The sequence below is a fragment of the Aythya marila genome, assembly GCF_965140915.1.
Source record: "Aythya marila genome assembly, chromosome: 22".
In the NCBI taxonomy this organism is placed as follows: domain Eukaryota; kingdom Metazoa; phylum Chordata; class Aves; order Anseriformes; family Anatidae; genus Aythya; species Aythya marila.
Window position 1 is genome coordinate 703,935 of NC_139063.1, and position 26,379 is coordinate 730,313.

Below are 26,379 nucleotides of genomic sequence, written 5' to 3' on the forward strand. Positions count from 1 at the left end.
TGCAGGCGAGGCAATGCTTTGCTGTTCGGGGTGTTTTACACTTTTGGCTGGATGTGCTGGGCTCACGGCTCCGTTCGTTCCCCGGTACCCGGCCCGGGGCCGCTCCGGGTGCCGGGGGAGGCCCCGCTCGGGCCCCGCTGCCGGGAAATGGCCGCGGCCGCCCCTCGCTGGGGCGGAGCCGCCTCAGGGTTCTGGGGCGGTGCGGGGAAAATGGCGGCCACCAAGCGGGTGCTGTATGTGGGTGCGTGGGGCTCTGGGGGGCTTGTGCGGGGCTGTTTGGGGCTGCGGGGGCCGTGTGCGGGGATGCGGGGGTCCTGTGGGGGCGTTGGGGGCGTCTCGGCTCTAACGCGGTGCCGACCGCAGGGGGGCTGGCGGAGGAGGTGGACGAGAAGGTGCTGCACGCCGCCTTCATCCCCTTCGGCGACATCACCGACATCCAGATCCCGCTGGACTACGAGACCGGTGCGTGCCGGGGCTCGGGGCTCGTGGGGGGGGCGTCCCGCAGGCTGGGCGGCCGCCCCCTGAGCGCTGTGTGTCCGCAGAGAAGCACCGCGGCTTCGCCTTCGTGGAGTTCGAGCTGGCGGAGGTGAGAGGAGAGGGGGCGGCAGAGCCGGGGTCATGTCCTCCTCCCGCGGGGTCCGGGGCTGGGTGCTGCTCTCATGGCAGGCCCGGGGGTCCCCTCTGGCCCCCTACAGCTCCCGGGTTTCCCTTGGGCTGAGGCGCGGCCGCTCCCTGTGGGTTTCTGCTTGGTGGGCACCACGCGGTGCTGTTCCTTTGCGGTCCCATAATCTGCCCAAGGCCTCTCCCACAGAGGCTTTTCTCCCCTCCCGAATACTGGTGTCACTGGGCAAGGGTCTTACCCAAGCGGGTGTGATGGGTTGGTCAGGGAGAAAACCCCCTCAGGTGCTTCCAGACCCTGCCTCAGATACGGCCCCTGCGAGGTCCGTGGGTTCTCACAGCCTGGGGCATACGGGGCATAGAAAAACAGCCCTGTGGCGATGTTCTGCAGGGGCACGTGTGTGCCGAGGCTTTCCTTTAGAGGGAAGAAGAAGTGGCTGTAACGATTCCCTTCTGCTTTTCCCGCAGGATGCTGCAGCAGCCATCGACAACATGGTACGGAGCCTGCTCCCGCACCACCCGGCGCTGGTCTCCCTGTGGCTGGCAGACCCCAGGGCAGCTCTCTGTGGATGTGAGCAGGGCGATGCTCCCGGCGTGGGCCCTGCGTGCCACGGGCTGGGCTCCCTGCTGCTCAGGATCAGGCCCAGCACCATCGTGCCCTTCCCTGCTCCACCTCTGCCTGCGGTCTCGGTGTAGATCCCAAGCTGTGGGGCCCTCGCTCCGATGCTCGGAAGCGGGGAGAGAAAGCAAGCGGTTTTCTTCTGGCCTCTGCAGGGATTTGAGGGCCCTGGTGAGTTTTTACCTTGTGGTGGGCTTTGTTCTCCTTTTGTCCTCTGCAGAATGAGTCTGAGCTCTTCGGCAGGACAATTCGTGTGAACTTGGCCAAGCCAATGCGAATTAAAGAAGGATCATCCAGGCCGGGTGAGTTGGTGTCCTGGCAAGGAGGAATCCCCAGGGACGTTCAGAGTCTGGTGCGTCAGCCTTTCTGCTTTCCCAGCACCCTGCCTCCCATCCAGGCATTGGGGCAGCCTGAGCAGCATCCTGATAACCAAAAATATCCCCTGGTCCCTCAGGCAGATGTGCTGTTGGCTGTGCTTCCAGCTGCCCTCACACTCTCTAACAGAGCACATGAAATGAATGTACACGTGCTGGGCTGGACATCATTACCAGAATGTCTGGTCACGTCCGAAACATGCAGGGGGCCCAGGCTGTGCCCAGCAATGCCTGTGTGGGGTGGTTGGCAGCGAGAAGCCATCAGGCTTGCCTTACCTGGAGGAATTGGTGGCTCGGTCCCTTATTTCTTCATGTGGCGGGGTACTTGCCCACTGCCCTGGTTGGCCGTGCCAGCTGCATGCTCCTGTGCCCTGGCTGTGATCCCGCTGCTGCCAGAGCCACACCAAGCCCTGACCCGTGTGTCACACGTGGCTGTGGGTTTTGTCACCCTGCACCAACTATTTCCTCGGCTGTCACAGTCTGGTCGGATGACGAATGGCTGAAGAAGTTCTCGGGGAAGACTCTGGAGGAGAACACAGAGGAAGGAGGAACGGAGGCACCCAAACAAGAGGCACAGGAGGTAGGAGGAATGGCTGGAGCCATCTGTGCCCTCTGTGTGTCACGGGTCTGGGGAATCGCCACATCCAGCTAGGTCCTGCCAGCTGCCAGAAGTGGGAGCCAGGAGGAGCAAGTGGTGGCCCCAGGCAGCCCCCATGTTCCCATAAAACTTACACAGGTTTCTGACCAGCCCTGCAGCAGCCCCTAGGGGCCTGGGGCTCACTGCTGCTGCCTGTGTTGCCTCCGGGGAGTTTTGGAGCTATTGCTGCCTGCACCATCACTGCCAGCTGGGGATGCGGGGCTGGGCTGGCGGTCGGGTGGCAGAGCAGCAGGGCACCACCGCTTGTCTTTTCTTCCCCTACCCAGGGTGAGCCTCCTGCAAAGAAGGCCCGGGCCAACCCCCAGGTCTACATGGACATCAAGATCGGGAACAAACCCGCCGGGCGGATCCAGATCCTCCTGCGCTCCGACGTGGTGCCCATGACCGTAGGTGAGGAGCGGGTCGGCCGCTCGGGTGCAGAGGCTGTGGTGCTGCGCTCACCTCTGCCCCTTGTCCCGAACAGAAAACTTCCGCTGCCTCTGCACCCACGAGAAAGGCTTCGGCTTCAAGGGGAGCAGCTTCCACCGCATCATCCCCCAGTTCATGTGCCAGGCCGGGGACTTCACCAACCACAACGGCACCGGAGGCAAATCCATCTACGGGAAGAAGTTTGATGATGAAAACTTCATTCTCAAGCACACGGGGCCGGGTAGGGACAGCTCGTCCTGGCTGTGCAGTGAAGGTCTCCGTTGGCTAAACGCCTCCACCACGGCCAGGCTGTCGTCTGCCTCTGGCGTTCAGCAGGCAGAAGTGCAGCGCTCTCTGTCCGTGCACCGTTAATTTCCACTATTGTATCGTGGAGAGTTTCAAAGCTGCTTTGCTGTTGGATTTTAGAGGAGGGCTGTCGCAGTGTAACTACAAGCGTTAGACAAGTAGCAAAAAGCAAGCAGGCTTAGCTCCAGCCAGCTTTCCTACTGCCACAACTGAAAAGCCATTAATGCTCTCTACCACTTTCCTCCTTTGATGCTTGCAGACCCTCTTAAAACTGGCAGGGTTTTGCAGGGCCTGGGAATGGGTTTTGGTTAAGAATTGGCCCACGTGCAGAGCGTGTTGCTCCCACCCCGGCTGTAACGTTGTGCTTTGTGATCACAGGGCTGCTGTCGATGGCAAACTCTGGCCCGAACACCAACGGCTCCCAGTTCTTCATCACGTGCGATAAAACAGACTGGCTGGACGGGAAGCATGTGGTGTTTGGCGAGGTGACGGAGGGCATGGACGTGGTGCGGCAGATCGAGGTTGGTTTCCCAGCAGGGTGATGCCCGCTCCCTGCCCGCAGCCTCGCGTCTCAATTCCCATCCCGTTAATTCCTGCTCTCCTCCTCCTGAAGGCTCAGGGCACCAAGGACGGGAAGCCGAAGCAGAAGGTGATCATCTCCGACTGCGGGGAGTGCGTGTGACCCCGGCGCTGGGGGAGGCTGGGGGTCCTGGCCCCTTGCCCCTGTGCTTCTGCCCAAATTTCCCTGCGAGGCTCGGCACCAAGTGCCCACGGACGGCGCTGCGGGGAGCCCTGAGCAACGCGCCCGCCCCGGCTGAATCGCGCCTGTGCTGCCCGGCACTCCCCACGGGGCAGGGTCAGCCTGCCATCGGCTTTGTGAAGACTGTTTGACAAAAATAAAAGCTAGTTTTAAAAATACCAAGGGCCTGCCCCAGCTGGTGAATTCTCACCACCTGAGGATGGGTGTTGCTTTCGAAATGTTTGCCCTCATCTCGAATCTGGTGCCTAAATCCAAGCGGCAGGGCAGGCTGCCCGTGCTGGGGCGAGAAGAGCGGAGCTGATCCCATCGCTGCTGCGTTTGGAGCCAGGACCAGCGCCTGGCAGCCTGCCCCCACAGCAGCGGGGGGAGACGGGTCCCTGCTGCCACCCGGCCCCATGGCCAGCACCGTCCCGGGGGCATTTCTTAGAGTGGGAGAACAAGGACTGGAAAAGACACACCAGGAAGGGGGTGATTTGGGTATATTGGGCTTCCTCTCTTTTTTTTTTTTTTTTTTTCCTTTGCATGTGGCTAAACCAGGCCCGTTATTTGTTTAGTGATGCAAGGTCCCTCAGGTACTTGAGCTGAGGAACAGGCCAGGCCGTTTCCTTTGGAAGACAGCAAATAAATAAAGGTGCAAATAGCGACGTGTGGCTGTGGGCCCCTTGCAAGCCCGCGACAAGCAGCCGCCGATGAAGGCAGGGAGACGCAGCCCGGCCCCAGCCCGTGTCTCAGCACCTCCACGGGGCTTCGTTTCAAGCAAATAGGTACAATTTTAGCTGATTGTGAGTATTTTTTCATTGCGAAATCCTGCCTGCAGAACAGAGCGCTGCTGTGCCGTGACATTTATTAAAAAACAAACAGCAAGAGAAACTACGTGTTTATTTTCCAGACTAGGCGTTTATTTTATAACAGTGTCGTAGCTCAATATGGATTTTTTTTTCCCCCGTTGGCTGAGTTTTGTGAACTTTAAGTAAACAGGAGCGGGTTAGTCAGCCAGCTACTGGGTTGGCTGACGCTGTTTTCGTTTAGGGACGTGGAGGCGCTGGTTAGAGCTGGGTTAGCTGAATGTGCACAGGCACAGAGCTGCCTCCCCTGCCCTCGCCCCCCCAGCCCAATCTGCCCCCACCAGCACCGGAGGCTGCAGCGCCCGAGGAAAACACATCCGCCAGGGCCAGACACGTCACCAGCCACAAATCCTCTTTCTCTCCTATATATATATACTTCTATATATGCATGTATGGAAGGGATGGCTCTCATTAAGTGTGGTAAGAGAATAAAAGTTTTATATTATTTACATCCACGTCCGGGAAGGGGAAGGGAGGGGAGGGAGGTGGTGGGGTATCAGTATCGTTACCGATGGGCTCTGCTGCGATCCAGCCCCGGGAGCAAGCCCTGCACGTGGAGCAAGCCCCCCGCACACGCAGGAGGTGTCGGGGCCGGGTCAGTGGCAGCCGCAGGACTTCACCACCATGTTGCGGTGCTTCTTGAGGATCACGTTGTTGTTGCTGTCGTAGTAGAGGACCGAGGTGGCGCTGAGCTTGGTGGGCGCGCAGCACGCCTTGGGCACGGCCTCGGGCTTCATCAGGTGGACCTGGGGGGAGAGGAGCCCCGAGCGCGGGTCAGGCTTCAAAGAGCCCTGGCTCTTACCTGTGAAAAGCCCGGGTGAATGGGGGGATTATTCCTAGTGCTTCGTAAACATATTTATTCTAAGCCCTTGGCAGTCCTTGCTGCAGTTTATATTGGATCGGGGCTCGTGGCACCGCGCGGGCTGGGCAGCCCCTTCATTAATTTGGGATTCCTGGCCTCTTCTCACACTCAGCTAGGCAAGCAGCCCCTCGGGGCAGCACAAGGGCTTGCAATAGGGCTGCCCCCCCTTTGGGGCTCAGCATCACCCCCGAATTCTGCACTGCACCGAGACACGGAGCCCAGGAACCCCTCAGGAGCCTGGGGCACCCCGTGCCATGCTCGCGCTGTGCCGGGAGGTTCGCGGGCTGCCGAGCGCTCGCAGCCCCCCCGGCCTCGCCCCACATGTGCGAGTCATTTACTGCGGGGCCAGCTGAGCTCTCCCAGCTCGGAAGTCCGGTGTTTTGCTGTCAAACCCTGCTATTTGCAGCGCTGGCCGGGCTGGCATGGCTCCCGGCGCGCTCGCCCTGGTCCCCAGCGCTTCCCAGAAGGGCTGGCCCCGGGCGCCAGGTGATTCACGTCCGCCCGAGCGGCTCCGTTTCGGGAAGAACCCGGGGCTGGGAGGTGAGGGGTGGGTGCCCGCAGCTGGCGGGGGGGCTCTGGCAGCTTCGTTCATGCAAAAAAAAAAAAAAAAATGAACCCCGCCAGGAGACACCTTCAAAGGCTCGGCCGAGGACTCGGCACTCCCTGTAATTAACTGCGAGCACCAGAGTCGGCGTGACTCTGCCATTGGGAAATCAAACACTCACAGGTCAGGAAATTCCAGAAATTAAAGCACGGGTTGCGTTGCGGGGTGGATTTGGGAAAATGGGGCATTAAAGCTTTCCTGTTCGGAATATGCTGAGCCCAGCGCTTGGGCTCTGTGCCGCAGCCTCACGCCACGGGGCCTCGGCTGCAGCCTGCGCACAAGGAGGGTGCCCGGGCACGACGCTGCCCCTTCCTGGTGTCCGGGACCGGGTGCCCCCCTGGGGCATCCCCCCTAGCTGCCAGGGGGTGCTAACCCCAGGGAAATCGCCTGCTTGTGCCCCATCCTCGCTGCTTCCCATGGGTGGGAGCGTGCCAGGCAGAAAACGGGGCAGTGGAGATGCCAGCACTGCCCAACCCTCCCTGTCCTGCCTCCAAGCCGACCCTGCAGAGCCCTCCTGCTCTGAGCTCCGTGCACGCCCCCAGACGCTTTGCTGGGAGCTGCCCCCCCCCCAGCACCCAGCCCCGGCACTGACCAGGGACTGCAGGATGGCGTGGTTGGTGGCATTCATGCAGGAGTCCAGCGGGAAGGCGCACTCCCCCTCGCAGTAGTAGGCTGAGTACCCCTGCGGGGCGATCACCCAGTCCTGCAAGGAAAAGGGTTCGTGCTGGGGCACCGGGGGCTTGCTGAGCCCCTTCCTCCAGCACCTGCACCCCCCCCCGTGCCACCTCCCCGGGCTTATTTTGATTTTAGGACCACATGAAGAGTTGTTCAGGGTCACTGTGGGGTTCAGGCTGTGCCAGGTCGTTTGCCATAAGGTCCCGGCACACGGCTGCGCTGCTCCCACCGCTGCCCATCACCATGAGGGCCGGGTGGGGGGCCATGGCTCTTCCCGGGGGGAGCGGGTCCGTACCAGCCAGCCCAAGTCCTGGAAGCTGACGTAGAGCTCGTGCCGCCGGCAGACCTGGCGCCTGTCCGCGGCGTGGACGTCATCTGCAGGGAAGAGGGCAGGCAGTGTCAGTGCTTGGTGCCCCCCGGCCCCACCAAACTCTGGGGCTGCATAGCCCGGGTGGCTGGGGTCGCTCCGAGGGAGCCTCCTTGTTACAAAGGAGAGAGAGAGCTTCAGAGCAGGCTGGAGGTTTTGCTCCACCACTGGGATGAGAGGATGCAGCCTGGGGAGGCGTCAATTGGTGCCGCTCACAGCTCTGGGGTGTTCCCAAGTGCCCCAAACGCTGGGGCTCCCCTCCTGCCCCAGCGGCTCCCCAGGGCTGTGATGCCTTCCTGGGGCAGCTCCAAAATGAGGGCAATGATGAAAAAAACCATCATCCAGAAAGCCCCACAAAAGCAGGCTGCCCCAAGGGTGCCCTCCCGGACCCACTGTGCCCCCCATCTGCCAATGGCCCTACTGCTCGCTGTGCTCCCCCCAGGGCTGTGCCTCTGAGCTGTCAGAGGGATTTTGGAAAGGGCAAGGTGCAAAGAGAAGAGCCCTTCACGGCAGCAAGAGCAGAGCCTCGTGCTTTTGGCCAGGTCCCCTCCTACCCTCCATGCTGGGGGCTGCCCCCCCTGCTCTTACCAAAGATCCCCGGCAGCTTGTTGGGGTGTGGGAGGTCGTTCGTCTTCTTGGGCTGCCTCCTCCTGGGCGCCCTGGCTGCCCGTGTGACTCGCACGGGGCTGCTGCTCGCCCGGAAAAATGTCACCATGAAGGGCTGCTTGGAGCGGGGCCCCCGGCGCCCCAGCAGCCCGGCCGAGCCCGGGTCGACGCTGAGCCCTGCAGGGACGGAGCAGGAGCAGGTTGCAGGGAGGCGCAGTGCAGGGGGAGCTCTGCAGCGGGGCGCTGCGGTTTCTGCAGCCCTGGTGCATGGCATGGGGGTGGTGGGGCCTCATCCTGCACGGCCACTGCCACGCCAAGGTCCTGAACAGCGATTCAGGCTCTTGGGAGAAAAGCCAAGCGAGAGCCAAGCGAGAGGTTTTCCCTGTCACCACCGCAGCGGGATGGGGCTGTGGCACTGATCCTGCACTGCCTTGCGCCCTCAGCATCACACCCACAGCTTTCTGCAGGAGCGGTGCCAGGAGGGTTAACCCACAGCCTCACGAGAACCCCTCCAGGGAGGGAGCCCCCCAGAGCCCCCCAGCCCACACCAGGAGCCGCAGTGCCACCCAGCTCCATGCCCCCGGCTCTCCATCGCAGCTGGGATCACAACTGCAGAGCCGAGCCCTGCTGCCACCCACCCCTCACTAACGGGGCCTGCTGTTCCTGGGGATTCAGCCCCAAACGCTGCAGCTGAGCTTACCATCATCTGTCTCCACGTAGAGCCGCAGGCCCAGGTTGTATTTCCGATCCACCAACCAGTGGTTGCTGGCGGCCGTGACATCGAAGACCAGCCAGCCCTCGGTCCCCGCGCGCAGGTCCTGGGTGTCCAGCAGGAACAAGTCGGACTCCCTGGGAAATGGGGAGAAAGAAGCCCGTGAGTAATAGCACCCGAAGGCAACGTCAGCCCACGGCCGGTCACAGAAATGACTCCCCGCTGTCCGTGCCCGTGCAGATCCCGGCGCTGCAGGGTCAGGACAGTGCCCGCGGCCGTGCCGTGTGTGCCGGTGACACCCTGGCAGCTGCCCTGGGAAAAGCGAGGCGCCCTCCCCGCCCGGCCGAAACGCCGGGTGTGTCACTGCCCGGGGACGCCGTGGGAACAGACGGCTGTGGGATGGGACGGCTGCTGCCCTTGGCACTGCCACGGCGCTGGGAAAGGCAAGTGCCAGAGCCGGCACTGGCTGGGGGCCCCATCCCTGTCCCCATCCCCGTCCCCATCCCATCCCTATCCTTGTCCCTGTCCCCGTCCCTGTCCCGCACCTGTTGGAGTGCTCGGCTGCGATCTCGTAGATGCTGATGTGCAGGGTGCTGTTGGCGTGGCGGGTGGCACCCCGCGCCTTGTAGATGCGAAACTCGGCGGCCGTCACCGACTCGCCCGTGGGCACCTGCGTCAGGTCGAACCTGAACTCCTTCCAGTACGGCTTCGGGGAGGAGGTGTCCCGGTCCTGCTCGACTGCAGAGCAGAGGGGTCAGGGAGCCCCCAGAGCCCGCAGCCCTCGGGTCCCAGCAGCCCCACGTCCCCCCAGTTCAGGGACAAATCCCGCTGACCCCGTGCCCTGCCCCACTGAGCTCTGCTGCAGGATCCCACCTCTCTGACTGACCACACAACTGCTCTGCAAAAATAAATCCTCACTTTCTACCGAGTGTCTCCTTTCTGCAGAAATCTGGTGCTTTTTGGGAAAAAAAAAAAAAACTGGTATTTTTTTTTATGTCCGTAAAGAACAAACACACTGTGTTCCTTTACGGTAAGGCATCCCCACACAGTTTCACTAATATGTAATTATTTTCTTCAAATTGTTCTTTAAAAATGTTCCAGACTGCCATGACTGAACGTAATTAAAGTGATTAAAGCTCCTCCTGCTTCAGGCGTAAGAGAACTGTAACAAATCTGAGCTGGTGCTCACTTATACCAAACAAACACACAAATAAATAATTAAACGGACATGTTTAAATGCAAATTTTAACCAATTCCGGGGGGGGAACATCCCAAACGTACTACACCACAAAGCTGACCCCCCCTCTATACGTGGGGGCATCTCAGTGCCTCTCTTCAAACCGAATGCTCAGATTTTAATTATGCATCCACAGACCTTTCCGTCTTTTTTTTTTTTTTTCTCCATTTCTGCTTTGAAAACAAAACAGGACACCACATTCCCTCCAGCTACTGGGCTCACCACAAGCTATGTTTTAAAAAAAGCACGGGGCCAGGCGGCCCGGGGCGGATGCGGAGAGCGCTTCCTGCTGCCGCCGGCCGCCAGCTGCGCGGGAGGTGCCGCGGGGATGCACCGGGAGCCGGGTCTGGCCCACGCACCCCAGGGACACCGAGGACCCCTGAGCCCATCGCAGTGCCCAGGGTCTCCCCGCTGCCCTGGGTGGGCTCTGGAAGCCGCCCTGGGGCTGAGGGTGCCGGCCCCCAGCTGGCCGAGCCCCCGTGAGCTGGTGCCTTTTGTGCGGTTCCGTTCCTTGCACCGAGCCACCGCGGGCAGCTGAGTGTGCCCCAGCTGCAAGAGGTCCTGCTGAAGCATTTGCTGCCTCGTTGCTTCTGTAAAACCCTTCGAACCCCATGAAAAAACTGAGCAGTCCCTGTCATCTCCCCCCCTGCAGCTGGTGAGCACCTGGAGTGAGGCCCCGTGGGGCCACCAGCCCCAGGTTGGTGCCCTCGGGCACTTTGGGTCACCCAGGTACCTCACCGGCTGCCCACAGCCACAGCAAAGCACCAGGGCTGGGTTTCTCCGTGTTGGTGACATCCTCAGGGAACCTGGAGAACTGAACTGCATTCCCCTTGTGTTCTCCCAGACCATCACAACGCGTGGCAGCAGTGTCTGTAGCCAGGTACGGGCAGAGCCCTCCCAAACCCAGCTCCCTTCTCGCAGGGAGCAATGAGCGATGCAGCGGGGGCTCATAAAGCCCACCCTGAGGTCTTCAAACACACTCAGCAGCTGCAATTAGAGGCTTTACCGGCATCATTTAAATTCGCCCCACCTGATTTATGACCACGCAGCCAGGGAAGGGCAGTGGCAGTTCTCAGACAGGACCGAGGTGCTCTCTGCGGCCGTGCCACAAGGACGCAGCCCCAGGCGAGGCGTCTGCTCTGCAGCGGGGATGGGGCAGGCAAAGCCCGGCTTCGTGCCCCCTTCACCGGCTGCTGGAGCACAGCCTCGGAAGGGCAGGGCCAAAATTTGTCCTCCCTTGTGCTGACAGGGGCATAGAGCAGCAGGGTGAGGGCGATGGGGATGGGACAATGAGCAAACAGCAGCATGGTGTGATGATCGGTGAGGTTTAATATTGCTGTCTTGGGCAAAGCTATAAACGTGTGCAAAGTGATGAATTGTGCATGGGGGAGCAGGCGCCATGTCCCGAAAGCACCCGGTGCCCTTTGCCCAGGCAGGATGGCTGCTGCTGGTGGGGGGGCATGGGCACGGGGCCCCCCCTCAGCCTGGGCACCCGGCTATTGATTCCAGGGTGGCTCAGCCGCGCCGCCACCCCGCAATTACCTGTGGGCGGATTATCCGGATTGCGGATGGGACGCTAAAAAAACCCAGCCCAAGCTCCTGCTCTCCGTGCCCCCTCCTTCTGCCGTCACCGTCTCACCCCTCGGGGCTGCTGCGTCTTTCCCCAGCCATGAACGTCACGGCCATGCCTTGTGCACCCCCCCCAGCCCTTAAATAATAGGAAAAGCAAATAAACCCACATAAAATGGCAGCAGGGCTGTCCAGCTCCTGCCGTGCTGAGCCCCGCTGCGTGCCCAGCCCTGCGCCCCCGCTCCCCTCCTGGCTGGCAGGCGCGGGGCGATGGGGACGCCTTTTCCTCGCTCCCCACCTTATTTTTAGCTGCACTTCTTCCCTGCAAACCTTCTGTGTGCGCGGTGTTTCTATAAACTGCGCATCAGTCGTAATTACTAGTCCTGGCTGCTCTGAATGGTCCCCATGATCATTTCAGACACTAAATTAAAAGGAAATGCCAGGATATTCAACCACATCAAGTACGCTGAATCTTAAAATAATTTTAAAGGAGATGCAAGGAAGATGCTGTCCTTCACTTGCAAGCAGGAAAAAAATAACCTCCAGAGGCTTTCCTAAGCAGGGAGAGATTTAGGAGCTCTCCCAAGCACTGCAAATGCAGCTGGGCTCCTGCTCCAGCCCGTGAACACCTCCGTCTTCCGAAGAGCCGTGGGACAAGGGCTCTGCAAAGGGCACCCCTCGCCCTGCTGCATGTGCCTGGGGGGCTGCCTCGGCCCCCGCCTACACCCCCACCACTTCCCGCAGCTGTAAGCAGTCAGAGGAGTTCAGTGCCAAAGGTGGACCCCAGGGGGTTTATTTGCAGATCTCCCCCTTTAAAACACGCACCGTGGGTGCATACAGAGCACCAGCATCATGCACGGGGGCACATCCCACTGCTGCAATCTCAGCCCATGATGGCCCAGCCTGGGGCCGGGACAACTCCCAAAGCTGGGCTGGGACGAGTGGACCCGTGGCCACCAAACCCAACCGAAGGTGGCCAAGGTGCCACCGCCACCCATTGCCCCACGCAGCGTGGCCTGGAGGGGCTTGAGCCCCCAGCTGTGTGTCCTGCCCTGGCCAGCAGGCACAGGCACTGCCTGGCCAAACTGGGACAGGGAATTTGGCGTGTCCCCCTCCCAAGGCGTGCCGTTGGGAGCCGCGCACATGCCCGGCTCACACAGGGCTCGGCGGGCGGGAGCAGAGCGGTCCAGGTGCCTAATGGAGCGCTGACTTACCCCATTTGCATGTCCCATCAGGATAATTGTGCAAAAAATTATGCATGCAAATTAAAGTTAGCCTTCTCCCACAAAAAAAATAATGTATTATTTAATTAACATGAAGGGACTCATGAAGCCGCAGAATTCAAAGCCATTCAAATTGAAGGCTGAAACTCTGCGCCCCAGCTCTCCCTGCTGCTCCAGGAGCACCAGGAAGGGGAGCGGCGTGGGCACCCCTGGGCCAGCACCGCTCCTCCCAGGCACCCACCGGCTGTGCCTGTAGCCAAACCTGTTCATTTTAAAGCACTTTTTGGTGCTCATGTTGAGGGGAGCTGGGATCTGAGGCCCCTGCATCCACCTCCTGGCCGCCCCTGATGTGCTGAGCGCCCTGCCCTGGAGTGCTGTAGAGGAAGCTGGGTGCTGAGTGCCCAAAGCACCGGGGCTGCCCCACGGGGCTCTCTGGCTTCTTCACAGCCAAACACAGCAGAGGAGATGCTGGAAAGGATGGCAAGGACTTGGGCGATGCCTCTGTGGTCCTTGTTCGCTCACCCGTACCTTCTCCTGAGGGGCCTGGAGGGGTGCAGGGGAGGACAGCCCCATCTGGTCCTTTGTGCCATGGCAAGGAGGTGCTCTCCTTCCCATTGCTGCCACTTGCAAACCACGGTGCAGCAGCCGAATCCGGCCGTGCTCCTTAAAGCCACCCCCGAGCCCTGGCCACGTCTGCAGCTCCCAGGTCAGGTCAGAGCTCTGTGCCTGCAGACACCCCCTACCCCCAGCCGTGGCACAGATGCCCCCCAAAAGCCTCGTGCTTGTCCAGGGATGCCTGGAGAGGGGCACATGCCCACATGGACACCCCTTAAAGCAAAGAGCAGAGGCAGGGAAGAAGCCTGAAAGCCTGGGTTTGGGCATCCCGCTGGATGCCCCAGTGGGACCCCAGTTGTCCCAGTGCTCACGGCCCCGGGGGTGCCGGCTGGAAACGGCTCTGCTCTCCCTGCCACTCGCAGCTGTCTGGCAATGGGACGGTGCTGGAGCCCGGCACTGCTCCGTAACCAGCCTGACGGGATTCCAGCAGTAATTAGCAACCTTGAGGATTTTATTCTGAGCCGGGATTCGGTGTCCCACTGCGTCCCCTTTGCTGCTGCCCCCCTCACGTCCCGCTCCGTGTGCACCCACTCAATGGGGGGGCCGAGGTGGGCGACGCCGCTCCCTCGAGCCCGCCCCGTCGGTTCGCAGCTTCGTTATGGTGGGGAGCGTGCTGGGGGGGCCGGGGGAGGCTCAGGAGGTGGCTGCCGCTTGGGGAAATCTCGGACTCCCCCCCCCAACTCCGGGCCGTCCACAACAGGGACCGAGTGAGCCCCGCACGCCCCCAGCCCGTGGCCACCGGGTCCCTCGCAGCCCCCTCCCGCCGCTACGGGACCGAGCTGTGTGCGGAACGGGCTTTGTGAGCAGGGAGGCACCGGGAGAGCGCCCCGGGAGCGACGGATGCTCGCGGCCGTCGGCGCAAACGGCTCGGTGCCGCCGCCCGCCCCGACGGCCGAGCCGGGCACCCGCTGCAAGGCGCTGGGCTCCGCTCCCGGCTCCGCTCCCGGTAACGCGGCCGCCGCAGCCCCGCTCCGTGCCGGGCCGGGGGGGCTCTGCCCGGTCCGCCCCGGTGCGCCCAGCGAGTGCCGCGCGTCCCGCAGTGCGCCGCTCCCCGGGACCCCCGGCGCTGCGACCGGCAACGGTGTCCGCGCCTGGTGCGCCCCAAGCAGCCCGGCTGCTCCCGTGCGCCCCAGTGCGCCCCGGTCCCTCGGTACTCCCCGGTGCGCCCCGGTCCCTCAGTACCCTCCGGTCCCTCCGTGCGCTCCGGTGCCTCGGTGCGCCTCGGTGCGCCCCGGTGCCTCCGTGCGCCCCGCTCCTCCCGTCTCGGCTCCCGCCCGTGCGCTCCCCTCCTCCGCCGTCCTGCCCGTGCGCCCCGGTCCCTCCGCGCCCCCCGGGGCCGCGCTCACCCATGTTGACGAGGCTGACCACGGTGTCGGCGCGGCTGACCACGCTGCCGGGCGGGGGGCTCTGGGTGCTGAGCCCGGTGAGCACCGGCCGCGACACCGCCTCCTCCTCCTCCGCCTCCTCCTCGCCGGCCACGGCGTGGTACAGGTCGAGCATGAAAAGCGGAGCGGCGGCGGCGGGGGCGCGGGCGGCGGCGGGGGCCCGCGGGCGCGGCCGCCCGGGCAGCCCGAGCACGGCCAGGATCTCCCGCTGCACGTCCCGCCGCTCGCCGCCGCTCAGCCGCCGCTGGAGGAAGCCGGCGGCGTGGAGGCGGCGGCGGAGGACGCTGCCGCTGCCCAGCTGGCACAGCACCGCCGCCGCCCAGAGCAGCGCCAGGGCGCCCAGAGGCCCCCGGCCCGCCGCCGCCCCGCGCCCCGGCCCCATGGCACCGCCGCCGCCCCGGGCCGCCCCCCCCACCCCCCGCCCCCGCCGCCGCCCCGGTGCGGTGCGGTGCGGAGCGGAGCGGCCCCCGCGCGGCCCCGGCCCCGGTCCCGGCCCCGGTCCGCCCCGGCGGGGCGAGGGAAAGGGACGGGCTCGCCGGCGGCACCGCCCCGGCCCCGGTGCTCCCCGCCCGGCCGCCCCCGGGGCAAAGGGCGCGCCGCTGGGCAGCCGCCCCCACGGGCACCCGGCCCTGGGATGCTCAGCGCTGCGGGTGCCCAAAGCCACGGGCACCCACCCCCAGACACCCAAGCCCATGGGCAGCGACCCCCAGACACCCAAACCCACAGGCACCATCCTCCCATGGGTGCCCAAGCCCACGGAAACCCAACCCGACACCTAAACCCATGGGCAGCTACCCCCAGAAACCCAAAACTATGGGCACCCACCCCTACAGGCACCCACCCCCAGCCACACAAGCCCACGGGCACCCAACCCCATGGACACTGCACCCCTCACCCTGTGCTCCCACCCCTGCGGGGACCGACCTCTCTTGCCGCCGTGCCTGGCACCCACCCCGTGCCCTCTCCTGGGTGCTGACCTCGCTGGGCACCCACCTCCCCGGCACCCAGCCCCACCAGCGCACACCCCACCAGGCGATCCCGCCGGCAAACGCCCACTCCAGCAGGCGGTGGGCATCCACCCACCTCACCCGCAGGCACCCACACGCCTGGCACAGCCCCCAGAGCCCCCCCAGTTCAGGGGCTGGCAGTGAAGCCGGTCCCTGCACCGCTCTGCAAGGGAAGCTGCGTGCAGGCGCCCTGCGGCTGCTGCGAGGTGGAGGCACGGTGGCGTGCGGGACAGCTCCCTCGCCCAGACTCAAACACTGAGACTCTGGAATAAAGTAGGAGGCAAGATTGTTTATTACCGCAAGCAATTTTAATACAAAAATGTGTCTGGTTTTTAAACAATTCATTGGTAGAGCTTCAGATTTGCCTCAATTTAAACCAATTGAGAGAATCACACAGCAACACGGTCAGAGCCGGAGGAACAATATTTAATAAATACAGGGGCTCCGCTGAGCCCTCTCCCTCCGCCCATCTCCTGGTCACTTGGTCAGTTCGATTTTATTACAAAGAAAAAGTAGCGTACAAAAGCCAGACAGGACTTGTAGCGAGTGTGCTGGTGAGACTCATTTCAAGGACAAGCAACTGTGCGTGTAAGTCCAGATTTCTTCTAGGAGCAGAGGTCACATCAATCTCAGCCTGGTTGGAAGTGGAATGACCAGTTAAATAATAAATAGGAAAAGAGATGCAGATAAATAGCAATCCTGTAAGGAACAAGGTGGTCGTCTCTTAGGCCATCAATCCAGAAGAATCCTCTAACCCGCGGGACCCACCACCGCTAAGGGATGTGTCTGTGATCCAAACCTGCAATCTTACCAGCGTGCTCTCTTCTGGACAGCGTTATCGTGAACCCCCTCCCCAAACCCATCAGCATTTTTTGTTCTTTAAAAACGAAGTTGCCGGGACAGTATTTTAAAGACAGCAGTTATAATGACCTTAGCTGTAGTGTGTGCAAATTTTATTGTCAAACTCTGCTTTCTTCAGGTAAAATCACATAGCTTTAAAAAAATGGAAACATAAGCCCCAAATCCCCTCACCTCATGTTTCTCTGCTTGAGGTATCTGTGATTTACAAAAGAGAGTTCCTTGAACACTGTAGGATTCAGGTCTTTGTTTTTAAATATAATTTACCTTGCTGAGACAGCAAGTTAAGTTTATAAAGATGCATTTAGGAAACAATCCTAAAAGATAAAGCAGGTTCACACCCTGCACCGCGCAGAAATCCTATTTATAGTTTAGTTTTTCTTTACACTTTCACATCTTGACCTTTTTTGCTTCCTTTTTTTTTTTCTTTTTTTTTTTTTTTTTTTTTTCCTTCCCACATCTCAGTTTTCCAGGCCCCTCTCTGAACAGGGGTCACCAAGAGGCAATTTTTATCTACATAAATATTCACATGAAAATAGTAACTTACAAAAAAGGAAAAAAACAAATAAGGCAGCTTCCATAACACAACTTTCTTTTACACTTTTAACAATATAGTTTCTCCCATTTAGAATAAATATACATCCAATGTACGTAGTAGGGTTAAAAATTGGACACAGGTTGGGTTTTCTTTCTTTCAGGAGGGCTTGGGTACAGTATTATCTCTTGGGACCTGGAGTTTTTGGGGTGGCAGTGGTTGTTTTCTTGGACATGGTTGGGATTTTGGAGGGTTTCGCCATGCCTCGCCGCGAGCTGCCTTGCCCGCCGGCTACACTGCTCTCCGAAGTGTCCGAGCACGCCGACTGCGTTTCCAGCAGGTCGAAATCGGAGGCGTCGCTTCCCCGCCGGCTGCTGGCCCGGCTGCCCGCACGGCTCCCGGCACGGCTGGTGGGACGACTGGCTGTCTTTTTGGGATCTGCGGGGGGAGCCCAAAGCCCCGTGAGCACCGGCACGCAGAACGGCAGCACCGCCCCGGCACGCATCAGTGCCCCCCCTTGCTGCAGGCTCTGCCAGCTCCCTGCGTATTTGGTATTTGCTCTCCCAAATTAAGCAGGAACAGCCCCAGCCCTCAGCTTACCTGCCCGGCTGGTTTTGGCACCCGTGGAGGCTGGCGAGGAGCTGTTGCTGGTGTCCCCCGCCAGCGAGGTCCGGCTGGAGTGGAAGGTGGGGCGCTTCAGCTTGCTGCCCGCCGCCGGGGTCACCTGCGGAGGAAGCACACGGGAAGCATCGCTGAGAGGGCACTGCGGCCACCAGCTGTACCCGGCCGAGGTCACCTCACAGGTCAGTAAAAGGACCGGGGCGTTTATGAAACATCCATCTTAATGGTCACGGAGAACTCAAGCTGGCGTTTCAGCAGCGCTTGGAAAAAGGAAGACAAAAAGCGGCCGGATCCTGAAAACAAGGACGGCAGCGGCAGTTTGGGCACTGCGGGCTGAAACAAAAGCAAAGCTGCTGCCCAGCTGGAGGACAGCAGGGTCACCAGGGTCACCTCCCAAAGGGAGAGGGACATCGTGCAAAATATGCGGGCAGCTCAGCACGCTGCGCTGGCTCCCAGGGCACGGGCACAGCTGGACAGCGAGGCACCAGCGATAAACGGACACGCGGGAGGCTGTGGATCAGCTTCGGTCATGAGGCTTCGGTCGTGTCCTGTGCCACGTGTATGAAACGGGCTTTCCGTGACCTTTAAGATGTTGCAGATGGGGAGCAGCAGAGCGCAGCTTTGCTCCCGCGCTGCAGAACAAAGCGGGGGCTTGGAGGGGGGTACAGGGAGGGAGAGGTGCCCGCATCTGTCTGGAACAAGGCTCCAGTTTCTATCGTGAACCAAAGCTCGGTTTTGGGGCAGTGTGAGGGTGCTGCAGGGAAGCACGAGCCCATGGTGTGCCCCAAACCTTGCCCCTGTCACCCCAACCTCCCCGCCGGTGTGCTGTGGTGCTGCAGGGCGGCTCTCGAGGAGCTTAAGGCAGCAGCTGGAGAGGTTCCCCTCAGCTCCCTGCGACTCTGTGATTTTGGGGAAGCTTAAAAATCTTAACATCTCATGAAACTGGAGCCACGATGGGGGAGAGGGATGCAGAAGGGGAGCCGAGCAGCGGGCTCTCCTTCGGTCTCAGTGGGAATTACAATCCATTGACACGTGATTGGAAGGGACCGTTCCCATCATCAGAGATCTCGATTCTCATCCTTGATCCTATTTCAGAAACAAGTTACAGCAGCAAGCAGGCGGTTTAGGGCAGTTCAGAAAGTCCTCCTGACCTTCTGCGGATCTAGAAGAACGCCTTTTCCGTTTGAAAGCACTTTCAAGCAAGATCAAGTTATTTTGCCATTGCCATCAGCGAATCACTAAAATCTACCCAAGTATTTCATATTCACAGGGTCAGAAAAGTCAGCAAGGAGGCTGGGACGTTCGGCAGATTGAAGTGTCGGCCCGAATTCATCCTCCTTGGAGCATCCAAGTGCAGCCAGCCTGTGTTACTGCCGGACACACCACGCGATAACACGAGCGCTCGGTGGCACGAAGGCAGCGGTTACTGTGCATGCGCTGTAGCTGATTTTCAAGTCTCAACTCGGCTGCTGAATTTCAGTTTTTGAATGCCAATCGTGGCCTATTTTGAGTGCTGAAAGGCTGTTAAAGCTTGGAAATATTCTCTTTTTTAAAAGCACAACGTGATAAATGTTAATCTTTTGGTTTGACAAGAGGTAAATGTGCATCACAAGCCGTCTGCACGCTGTGCTTCACTCTAAGGTTGGCACTTTGCTTAATCCGAGTTAGAAACCCATGAAAAACGCTAACAGGCCTCGCGACAGCGGTGCTAAAAGCGCTGCTCTACCAAAAGGAAAGCGTTAGGCAGGCAAGGAAGCAGGACTTCTCTGTGAGCCGCACTCCAGCCTGCCGCCAGGTCCTCGGGGCTACGAGACCATACTCTACCTCGGAGCTCGAGAGCTGGAAGTCGGAATAATCGAATCCCCTCAGAGGGGTGCCCGCTTTACTGTTTATCAACCAGGGTTTGTCATAACATCGAGAGAAGTGATGTGGAGTCTGTGAAATGGAAAATCCAGAGAGGGGGGAGAGGCGGGAGTGAGTGAAAAAAAAAATGGAACAGAAAAGTATCTGGAATGAGGGGAGAACAGCACTAAAATGAAACGAGAGAACCAAACGGGAAATACATAAATTCAAAAATGAAAAAACAAACGAACAAATGAGGAAATTAAACCATGCATGGCAAATGGTGTGATGGGACAGCAGAGGCCGGGCAGTCGCTGCTCACTGCGCACTGGCCCGACTCGGGGCTGCAGCAGCTGCGATCGCCCGCCCACAGGAGCTCTGCTCAGACGTGGTGTAGGGGAACGAGGTGGAAACCGTCCTGAGCCATCCCACCCTGCCCGCCCCGCACAGCCAGCGGGGCTGTTCCTGCAGACCCCACCACAAACATCTTCCAACAGAGGCCATGACGACTGATGAGGCCCCAGCCTTCCTCCTCCTCGCACCTCCTACAGCATCTCACCTCACCGGGACGGGTCTGGGGGCCACCGGCTCCTAAAGGACCAAAGGGAAAGGCTTCACGCCCAAAACCCTACCTTGGCTCCGCTGGCTGGGGTTGCAGGAGATGATGGCATGGAGGCGCAGCTGTGGTTGCTCTGGCTGGCACTGGAACTGGACCGAGTTGGGGAGGCAGCCCGGGAGGATGGCTTTGATCTCCGGCCCCGCGACCGGAACGGGGTCATTCCCTGGGAGGCCCCTTCTGGCAAGATGAATTTCTCCCGAAGTTCAAGGTTGGTCCGTCCTCGCGCTGGAAGGGGAAACAGGAGAGGAGAGCTGAGGTTTGCACGGACCCGACATCGTTACTGAGGCTCTTCATGTATTTTGGGTGATAGGGGACGGTAGCAATTTGAGAGGCAATGCCTTACAGACCAGAAAGCCAAAGAAGCAATCACAGAACAGAAGCACCACGCTGAGATAACCCAGGGATGGGAATAACCTCGATGTCAGCGCTCTGAAACATCTGCTGCAAAGCGTTAACAGAGGCCAAAGGAGCAGAGCTGCACGAGTGAAATCCTAAAGGTTACACCGAGCAAGCAGCAGACTGTAAATCATGCTGCTTTCAGCAACAGCCATTCGATAACAGAAGCAAGCAGTGGGTGAGCATCAGCCTGAAGACGACACATCTGAGGCAATCAACATCTCAGAGACCCCGGTGAGATAGGAGCATATGGAGAACAGACCCGACCTCCACCACGTGCAGTGAGCTGCAGTAAGAGCTGCTCAATGCTCCTTTCCTGCTGGAAAAGGGGGCAGAAAGGAGGGTCCCTGGCCCCCTTTCACAGATGGCTGCTCTCTGCTTTGCCACAGCACTTCTGCTCATCCCGCCTCCCCTCCCACGAAACGTGCTGGGGATCCTCTTGCAAAGCCTCTCAGCCTACGAGGCACCGAAGGCAGCATTGCTGACGGGAGAGAATTTCAGATTCCTGCCTTGCACCTTGATGCACTTCATTCCTGGCCACAACCCTTGCTCATCTTTCTCTCCAGTACTTTTCCCCCACCCAACGTGCCTCACAGTTGCAGTTTTGTGGTTTGCTTCGGATCCACTCTCTCCAGTTGCTGCCCGTTCCTGGACACCCCGACCCGCTCCCCGCAGTGCCTGGTGCTGCCTGGCCCCCAAAGGCCACAGAGGGAAAGTCCTCAGACTGCCGTGACTGGGAGAGAAGGCAACATCTGCTAAAACCCAGAGCCTTACCTCTGCAAGGATCGTTCTTCACCAGGAACTCATCCAGGGCCATCCATCCTCCTCCAACGCGGACCATGACCGTGCTCCGCAGGATGCGGACCAGCCGCAGCTGCTGGGAATCGCCGAACTGCGGAGCCAAAAACCAGAGCTCAGGCAGGGCCACGAGGGAAGCACAGCTCCTCCCCGCCGCGGGCTGCACCAGGGCAAGGCGGGACCATGCCTGCCACTACGCTACTGGAAATTCTGGGGTCCCAAATGCTGTTATCGGTCTATTGAATGCTTCCACCATTTCCCCAGATATGCCTTTATGGATCAAATGCCTCGCTGGCACCAATTTACAGTTTTTCTGCTGCTTGGTATTAATATCATGCAGCTATCGAAATCCTTTAGTTTTAAAACAAAAGACAGAATTTTTTAGAGCAGCAAATGAGAATTGGGAATTTGGCCATTGGATGGATTTTCACAGCCAGAATTGTAGGGTTCCTTCTTGTTATCAAAGACAGAGAGGCTGTCAATGCCCTGACGCTCCTGGTGCAGTCTGCTTGGAAAAGAGACGGCCGATACGGATCACTGAGGGCTGGTGAAACAGCAAGGCAGGCAGTGCTGTGTCACCGCTGAGCAAGAAACCTCGGATCAAGTCTGAAGCCCAGGGATTTCGCTGAGCCTCAGACCTGACCCCAACCAGCCACAAAGCTCCCGCTGCGGAGATCGCCCCGTGAGGATGTTTCAGTGAGTGCGGTGATGGGAATCCAGGCAGGAATCCCGCAGAAATGTTGATTAGTGATTGCGATGTACATTAGTGATTTGAAACACCTGCAATTTCAAACAAGTGCACCCCGGATCAGAAGCAGGCGGCTGTTTCCCAAAGCTCCCTGAGCCTCCCGGAGAGCCAAGCCCAGGCTCCTGGTTGCCTCCTGCACTGCGGGGGAGCAGCCGCCCTACACCCTACACCCATCCCTGCAAAGCCCCTGCTCCAACAAGGAGGTTGGGGAACCACTCTTAGGAACCAAGACCACCTTCAGAATGATTAAAAAAAAAGGAAAAAAAAAAAAAAAAAAAGCAGTAACATTTTCCCTGTGTGGACAGCAATACAAAAAACAAGAGACAAAATGAAAACACAATGCAAGCCACATCGAGACGGGGTACTGCAGGTGGGGGAAAGGAGGGAGCAGGTTCCCGGCCACCCAGGGATGCCGGAGGGGGGTCTGTCCCCAGTTTGGTGTCCTCCCAAAACCTGCTCACCCCAGTGCAGCTGTGAGAGGTGCTGCAGCTGTGCCGGGATGGAGCTGCCTCACTCTGAGGGCTCAGCGTGCTTCGGGCACTGCATCCAGAGCTCGGTCAGCGGGGCGGACACCAGCCCGCCGGGCAGTGATGTTCCAGGGCAGACAGATCTCCAGACAGCCGAGGAGCACAGCTCCTCTGCACCAGGGATGTGTCAGTTCTCATTTCCACTGCCACATCTAGATTATTTTTCAATTGCCATTGAGAATTTTTCTAAAATCGCTGTCTAAAACAAAGCCAGAGCTCTCTTGGTTCCGTTCACTACGGAAATCCAAGCTTAGTTCTTTTGGGGCATGTTTTTGGTAGGGCACCTTCAGTCCATGTGAAAAATACACCCGTGTGGGGCCAGTGGGCACATCCTAAGGACATGTGCTGCTCCAGTCCTGTTAAAAGAAGAGCTCTGAGCACCGCAGCAGCCGGCACTTTGACACATGGCCCCGCTAACCACGGTCACACCAGGGGGACACGCGTGGTTTGTGCGAGCCTTGCTCCCCTTAGGAGTTACTCAGCGGGTGCAGCAGGGATGGAGGTTTAGTTATCATTACCTATGGGATTAAACATGTGGACCTGGCGTTCTCATTCCATGGTGATTGTGATCCAAACCCATCCAGAGCCTGGTACAGCCCTCGTGCGTGTTCTACCCCCATGTCCTGAGGGAGGCAGAAATCTGCCCAGCAGCACTGCCTGCTGCAGGGGGCCGTGGCTCAGCACCTCTGGAGGTTGCCACAAACATCCCCAGGGTAGCCAAGAAAGGAGCCCAGGAGAGAGAAAACTCTCCCTTTCTGATTCTTCCAATTGAACTTTTCCCTTTTTTCTGCATGATGCAGCCTTTAATTTTTTTTTGGTTGGCGATCCCAGCTTGCGCACGCCCCTGTACCAGGCTCTGCGAGCAGCTAACAAGCTCTCTAAGGCAGCACGTTACAGGTCACATCCTCCCACAGCAACAAAGGACAGAGCGCAGTACGACACACAAGCTACGATTGTTATGAAGAGGTGAGAGCATTGCAAGGCAAACTGTACCTGATTGCCGAGGAAGAACTATGGAGGAGAGAAGTTGTGGAGGGATAAGGGTTGGGGAGGGGGGAAGGGAAGTCAAGAGCGAGAGGAAAGAAAAGAAAAAAAAACAAGAAAAACATTTTATGGGATTAACAGTGCAATAATCACGAAAACTGTTAACTGCGGGGAGTTAGAAATCTGGGGGTTCTGCTGCTTGGTTCTCGGGCAGCAGCCGCAGCTCAGCCGGCAGCAACGCGCCCGGAGCGCTCGGCTCAGCCTCTCCGTGCCGAGCCACGAGTCCTGAAAACAACGCGCAGGAAACCAGGCGGGTTTGCTGCCAGCTTGCTTCAGAAGTTTACCTCGGTGAATAATTTGAAACGTAAACACCGAGCCCGTTACAAAGAGATTCTTTAAGGAAATTATTCTCCTTCTTCAGGAGCGAGCTAAGAAAAACACGGGCGTAAGGTACACTCATCCACGAGGAGAACTTCAAGGGCAGCCGGCGGCGGCAGTGAATGCAGCACTTCATGCTGCCCGCCCCAGAACAGTGCCACTTTTATGCTCTCCTGCAGCTCCCGGCGTGGGGCACGCCCTGGGGCCGGGCACAGCGCTGGGCAAACGGGGCTGAGGCACCGTCGCCTCCCTGGGACGTGGTGTGCCACGGGGTGAGGTCCCCGGGGGTCCCTGGGGCCGGGGCCAGGGCTCCCCCCCATGCTGGGCACCCCGGGGGCTGCAGGCAGCCCATGGGTGACCTCCCTGGGGGGCACTGGTGCTGCTGGGGCAGTGTTCAGAGCCCTCTGCCTTACCCGGTATTTGTTCTCGCCGATCTGCTCCACTTGAAACCTCTTGGCACACTTGCACTGGGCCACTTGCCGGGTGACCTGCCGCCGACAAAAAAGAAAGGTAAGGGGCCAGGGTCTGAGACTCCCCGACACAAGGCATTGCTTGGATAAAATACAAACCTAAGCAGCCTTTCCTTCAAACGCACAGTAGGTACCGGCGATACATGGATGAATTATTTTGGCTCAGCACCAGCACAGCTCTTTCTTCCCTTTGTTTCCCCCCTGCCAGCCTGCAGCCCGAACCACCCCAAACCACAGCGCCCGCCCCGCCAGGTGCTTCACCTCATCTTCGATTTTGTCCGCATCGGTGGTTGGGCGGTAGGCATCCTTGTTCGGATGGAGAGCAGCCACAAACTCGTAGTAATCGATGTAGCCGTCGCCGTCACGGTCAAAGATGTCGGCCACCGCGGTCATCTCCAGCTTCGTGGTGGGGAATTCTGGAAGGAGGAAGAAATGAGAAACCGGTGCGCAGACCTCACCCCTCAGAGCACGGTCTGCAGCTTGGTCCTCGGGCAGCAGCAGCCTCTCGTCACCATGAGGTGGCCGTTTTCTGAGCCCCTTTCAGGCGGATGGGGACTTACTAGAGGCCAGGATGCCATCGATGAACTCCTGCCGGGTGATTTTCCCATCCTGGTCTTTGTCAATGCGCCGGAAGAAGTCCATGACGCGGGACTTCTTGTGGTTCATCCAGCGCATGTACTTCTTCCGCCAGACATCGAAGTCGAAGTTTGCAAACTCCTTCAACTGGAAGGAAACCGAGAGTCAGTGCGGGAAATCCCCAGAGGAAAGGCACCCAGCTCCACAGCACCCCCTGCACCAGCCTCCCGGGGACCGTGCCCGGGTCCCTGCTAACGCCCAGTGCCCGAGCTCCGGGAGGGCTGAGCCGGGGGAGCCCCGCTCACGAGGGGCTGCTCGGACGGACCCCCCAGAACAGCACGACATACAGCGCAGCCCACAGCACCACGCGGACCGGGCGTCACGTCAGCACCGACACGGGATGAAGCATCCCCCACGGCTGTGTACGGACACAGACGCAGAGCTAGCTACGTGCACACAGACGCACACACACCCGCCTCGCCGCACTCCTCTGGGGCATCTCCTCTCCTGCACCTCGCCTGCCAATGCCCCCACTCTGCCTCGTGGGAGGAACACCCACGGCCATCACCCTTGTGGGTGCTTGTTTCCCCTCTCTCTGTCCCCATTTCCCCTCTCCCTTTCCTGTAAGCAGCACAGAAAGCTTTCTTGTTCGTCTCCCAGGAAAGACAGCGGCTGGGGAACATCCAGCAACACCCACAGCACCAGGCTGGGACAAGCCTCTCATCCTCCTCTTAAACTAACACCCCTTTTGAACCCCCCAAAAGGGCTCCCACAACCCCACCAACTTGAGAGAGCTTACAGCAAGGTAATGCAACAATTCTGAACGCTTTTTTTTTTTTTTTAAAAAAAAAAGACATTCCTGGAGTTAAAAGCAACAAAGGAAAAACATCAATACACATAAACTGAACTGACCTACAGAAAAAGCAACGAAAAACAAAAACACTCACTTCTGGGCATAGCTGCTTTGTTAAGCGTAAATAAAAACAAAAATTACATTAGATGTTTGGAAAAGATATATACAGTAGCACTAATCAGTTAAACTAATTACTAGGAATAAAGCAGGCCTGGCTGCCATTACCTCGACAGATACCAACTCCAGGAGCACAAAGCAGTTCATTAATGTGCAGTTAATTAAAGACGGCTGTTTCCAGCCATAATGCTTTAGAACAGCTCCTTTTTTTTTTTTTTTTGGCATTTTCGGGAAGGCAGCAGAACAGTCTGCGAGGCCCAGGCCATTCAAGAGGCAGCACTAATTTCTAGCACCTCTGGTGCCAGGGCCCAGGCACCGCTCCCCCCCCGGCGGGGCAGCGCAGCCGTTACCTCCTCCAGCCGGTCCAGGGCATCGTTGAGTTTCCGCTGCCGCTCCAGCGCCAGCAGCCAGACCTGCTGCCAGCGGGCCGAGAGCTGGTTAATGCGGGGGTTCTTCGTTTCCGACTGGGAGATAATGGGCATGGCTGGGGGGGCAGCCTGGCTCAAAGATTTTCCTGGAAAAAAGGGAGAAAATGCTTTATTTGAGGTTGTACTGATGAGTTCAGGCAGTCCGAGTGGTGGAGGACAAGCAGCGATGCAATGCAGTG

At 59.3% G+C, this 26,379-nt stretch overlaps 3 protein-coding genes across 3 annotated transcripts in view; 1 reads left to right on the forward strand and 2 right to left on the reverse strand.

Annotated features, from left to right (window-relative positions):
* Nucleotides 1-207: 207 nt before the first annotated feature.
* Nucleotides 208-3,901, forward strand: PPIE (peptidylprolyl isomerase E). Its single transcript, XM_082777386.1, has 10 exons — nt 208-241; nt 364-462; nt 543-586; nt 1,087-1,113; nt 1,458-1,539; nt 2,091-2,191; nt 2,536-2,659; nt 2,733-2,918; nt 3,362-3,504; nt 3,597-3,901. The coding sequence occupies exons 1-10, from the start codon at nt 211-213 to the stop codon at nt 3,663-3,665; spliced, it is 906 nt and encodes a 301-aa protein (XP_082633512.1). The 5' UTR covers nt 208-210; the 3' UTR covers nt 3,666-3,901.
* A 738-nt stretch (nt 3,902-4,639) lies between these two features.
* BMP8A (bone morphogenetic protein 8a) lies at nt 4,640-14,825 on the reverse strand (the record flags this gene model as incomplete). Its single annotated transcript, XM_082777593.1, has 7 exons — nt 4,640-5,334; nt 6,647-6,757; nt 7,025-7,104; nt 7,685-7,879; nt 8,403-8,551; nt 8,960-9,152; nt 14,405-14,825. 7 exons carry the CDS (start codon nt 14,823-14,825, stop codon nt 5,185-5,187), a joined length of 1,299 nt encoding a protein of 432 aa, XP_082633719.1. The 3' UTR covers nt 4,640-5,184.
* Nucleotides 14,826-15,725: 900 nt separating this feature from the next.
* Nucleotides 15,726-26,379, reverse strand: part of MACF1 (microtubule actin crosslinking factor 1) — a 110,466-nt gene continuing 99,812 nt past the window's right edge. Inside the window, exons 92-99 of the mRNA XM_082777530.1 lie at nt 26,123-26,286; nt 24,787-24,949; nt 24,488-24,642; nt 24,170-24,244; nt 21,096-21,213; nt 19,939-20,150; nt 17,444-17,567; nt 15,726-17,281 (exon numbers count right to left, since the gene is read on the reverse strand). Of these exons, the coding sequence (XP_082633656.1) occupies nt 17,025-17,281; nt 17,444-17,567; nt 19,939-20,150; nt 21,096-21,213; nt 24,170-24,244; nt 24,488-24,642; nt 24,787-24,949; nt 26,123-26,286 (1,268 nt within the window). The 3' untranslated portion in view covers nt 15,726-17,024. The remainder of the gene's footprint in view (nt 17,282-17,443; nt 17,568-19,938; nt 20,151-21,095; nt 21,214-24,169; nt 24,245-24,487; nt 24,643-24,786; nt 24,950-26,122; nt 26,287-26,379) is intronic.

What these genes read in the sequence shown, in the direction of transcription:
- PPIE (XM_082777386.1), top strand. Translation starts at nt 211, where the DNA reads ATGGCGGCCACCAAGCGGGTGCTGTATGTGG. An exon ending in TGGAGTTCGAGCTGGCGGAG is followed by an intron (nt 587 to 1,086) that starts GTGAGAGGAGAG and finishes CTTTTCCCGCAG; the next exon opens with GATGCTGCAGCAGCCATCGA. An exon ending in AGAAGGATCATCCAGGCCGG is followed by an intron (nt 1,540 to 2,090) that starts GTGAGTTGGTGT and finishes CGGCTGTCACAG; the next exon opens with TCTGGTCGGATGACGAATGG.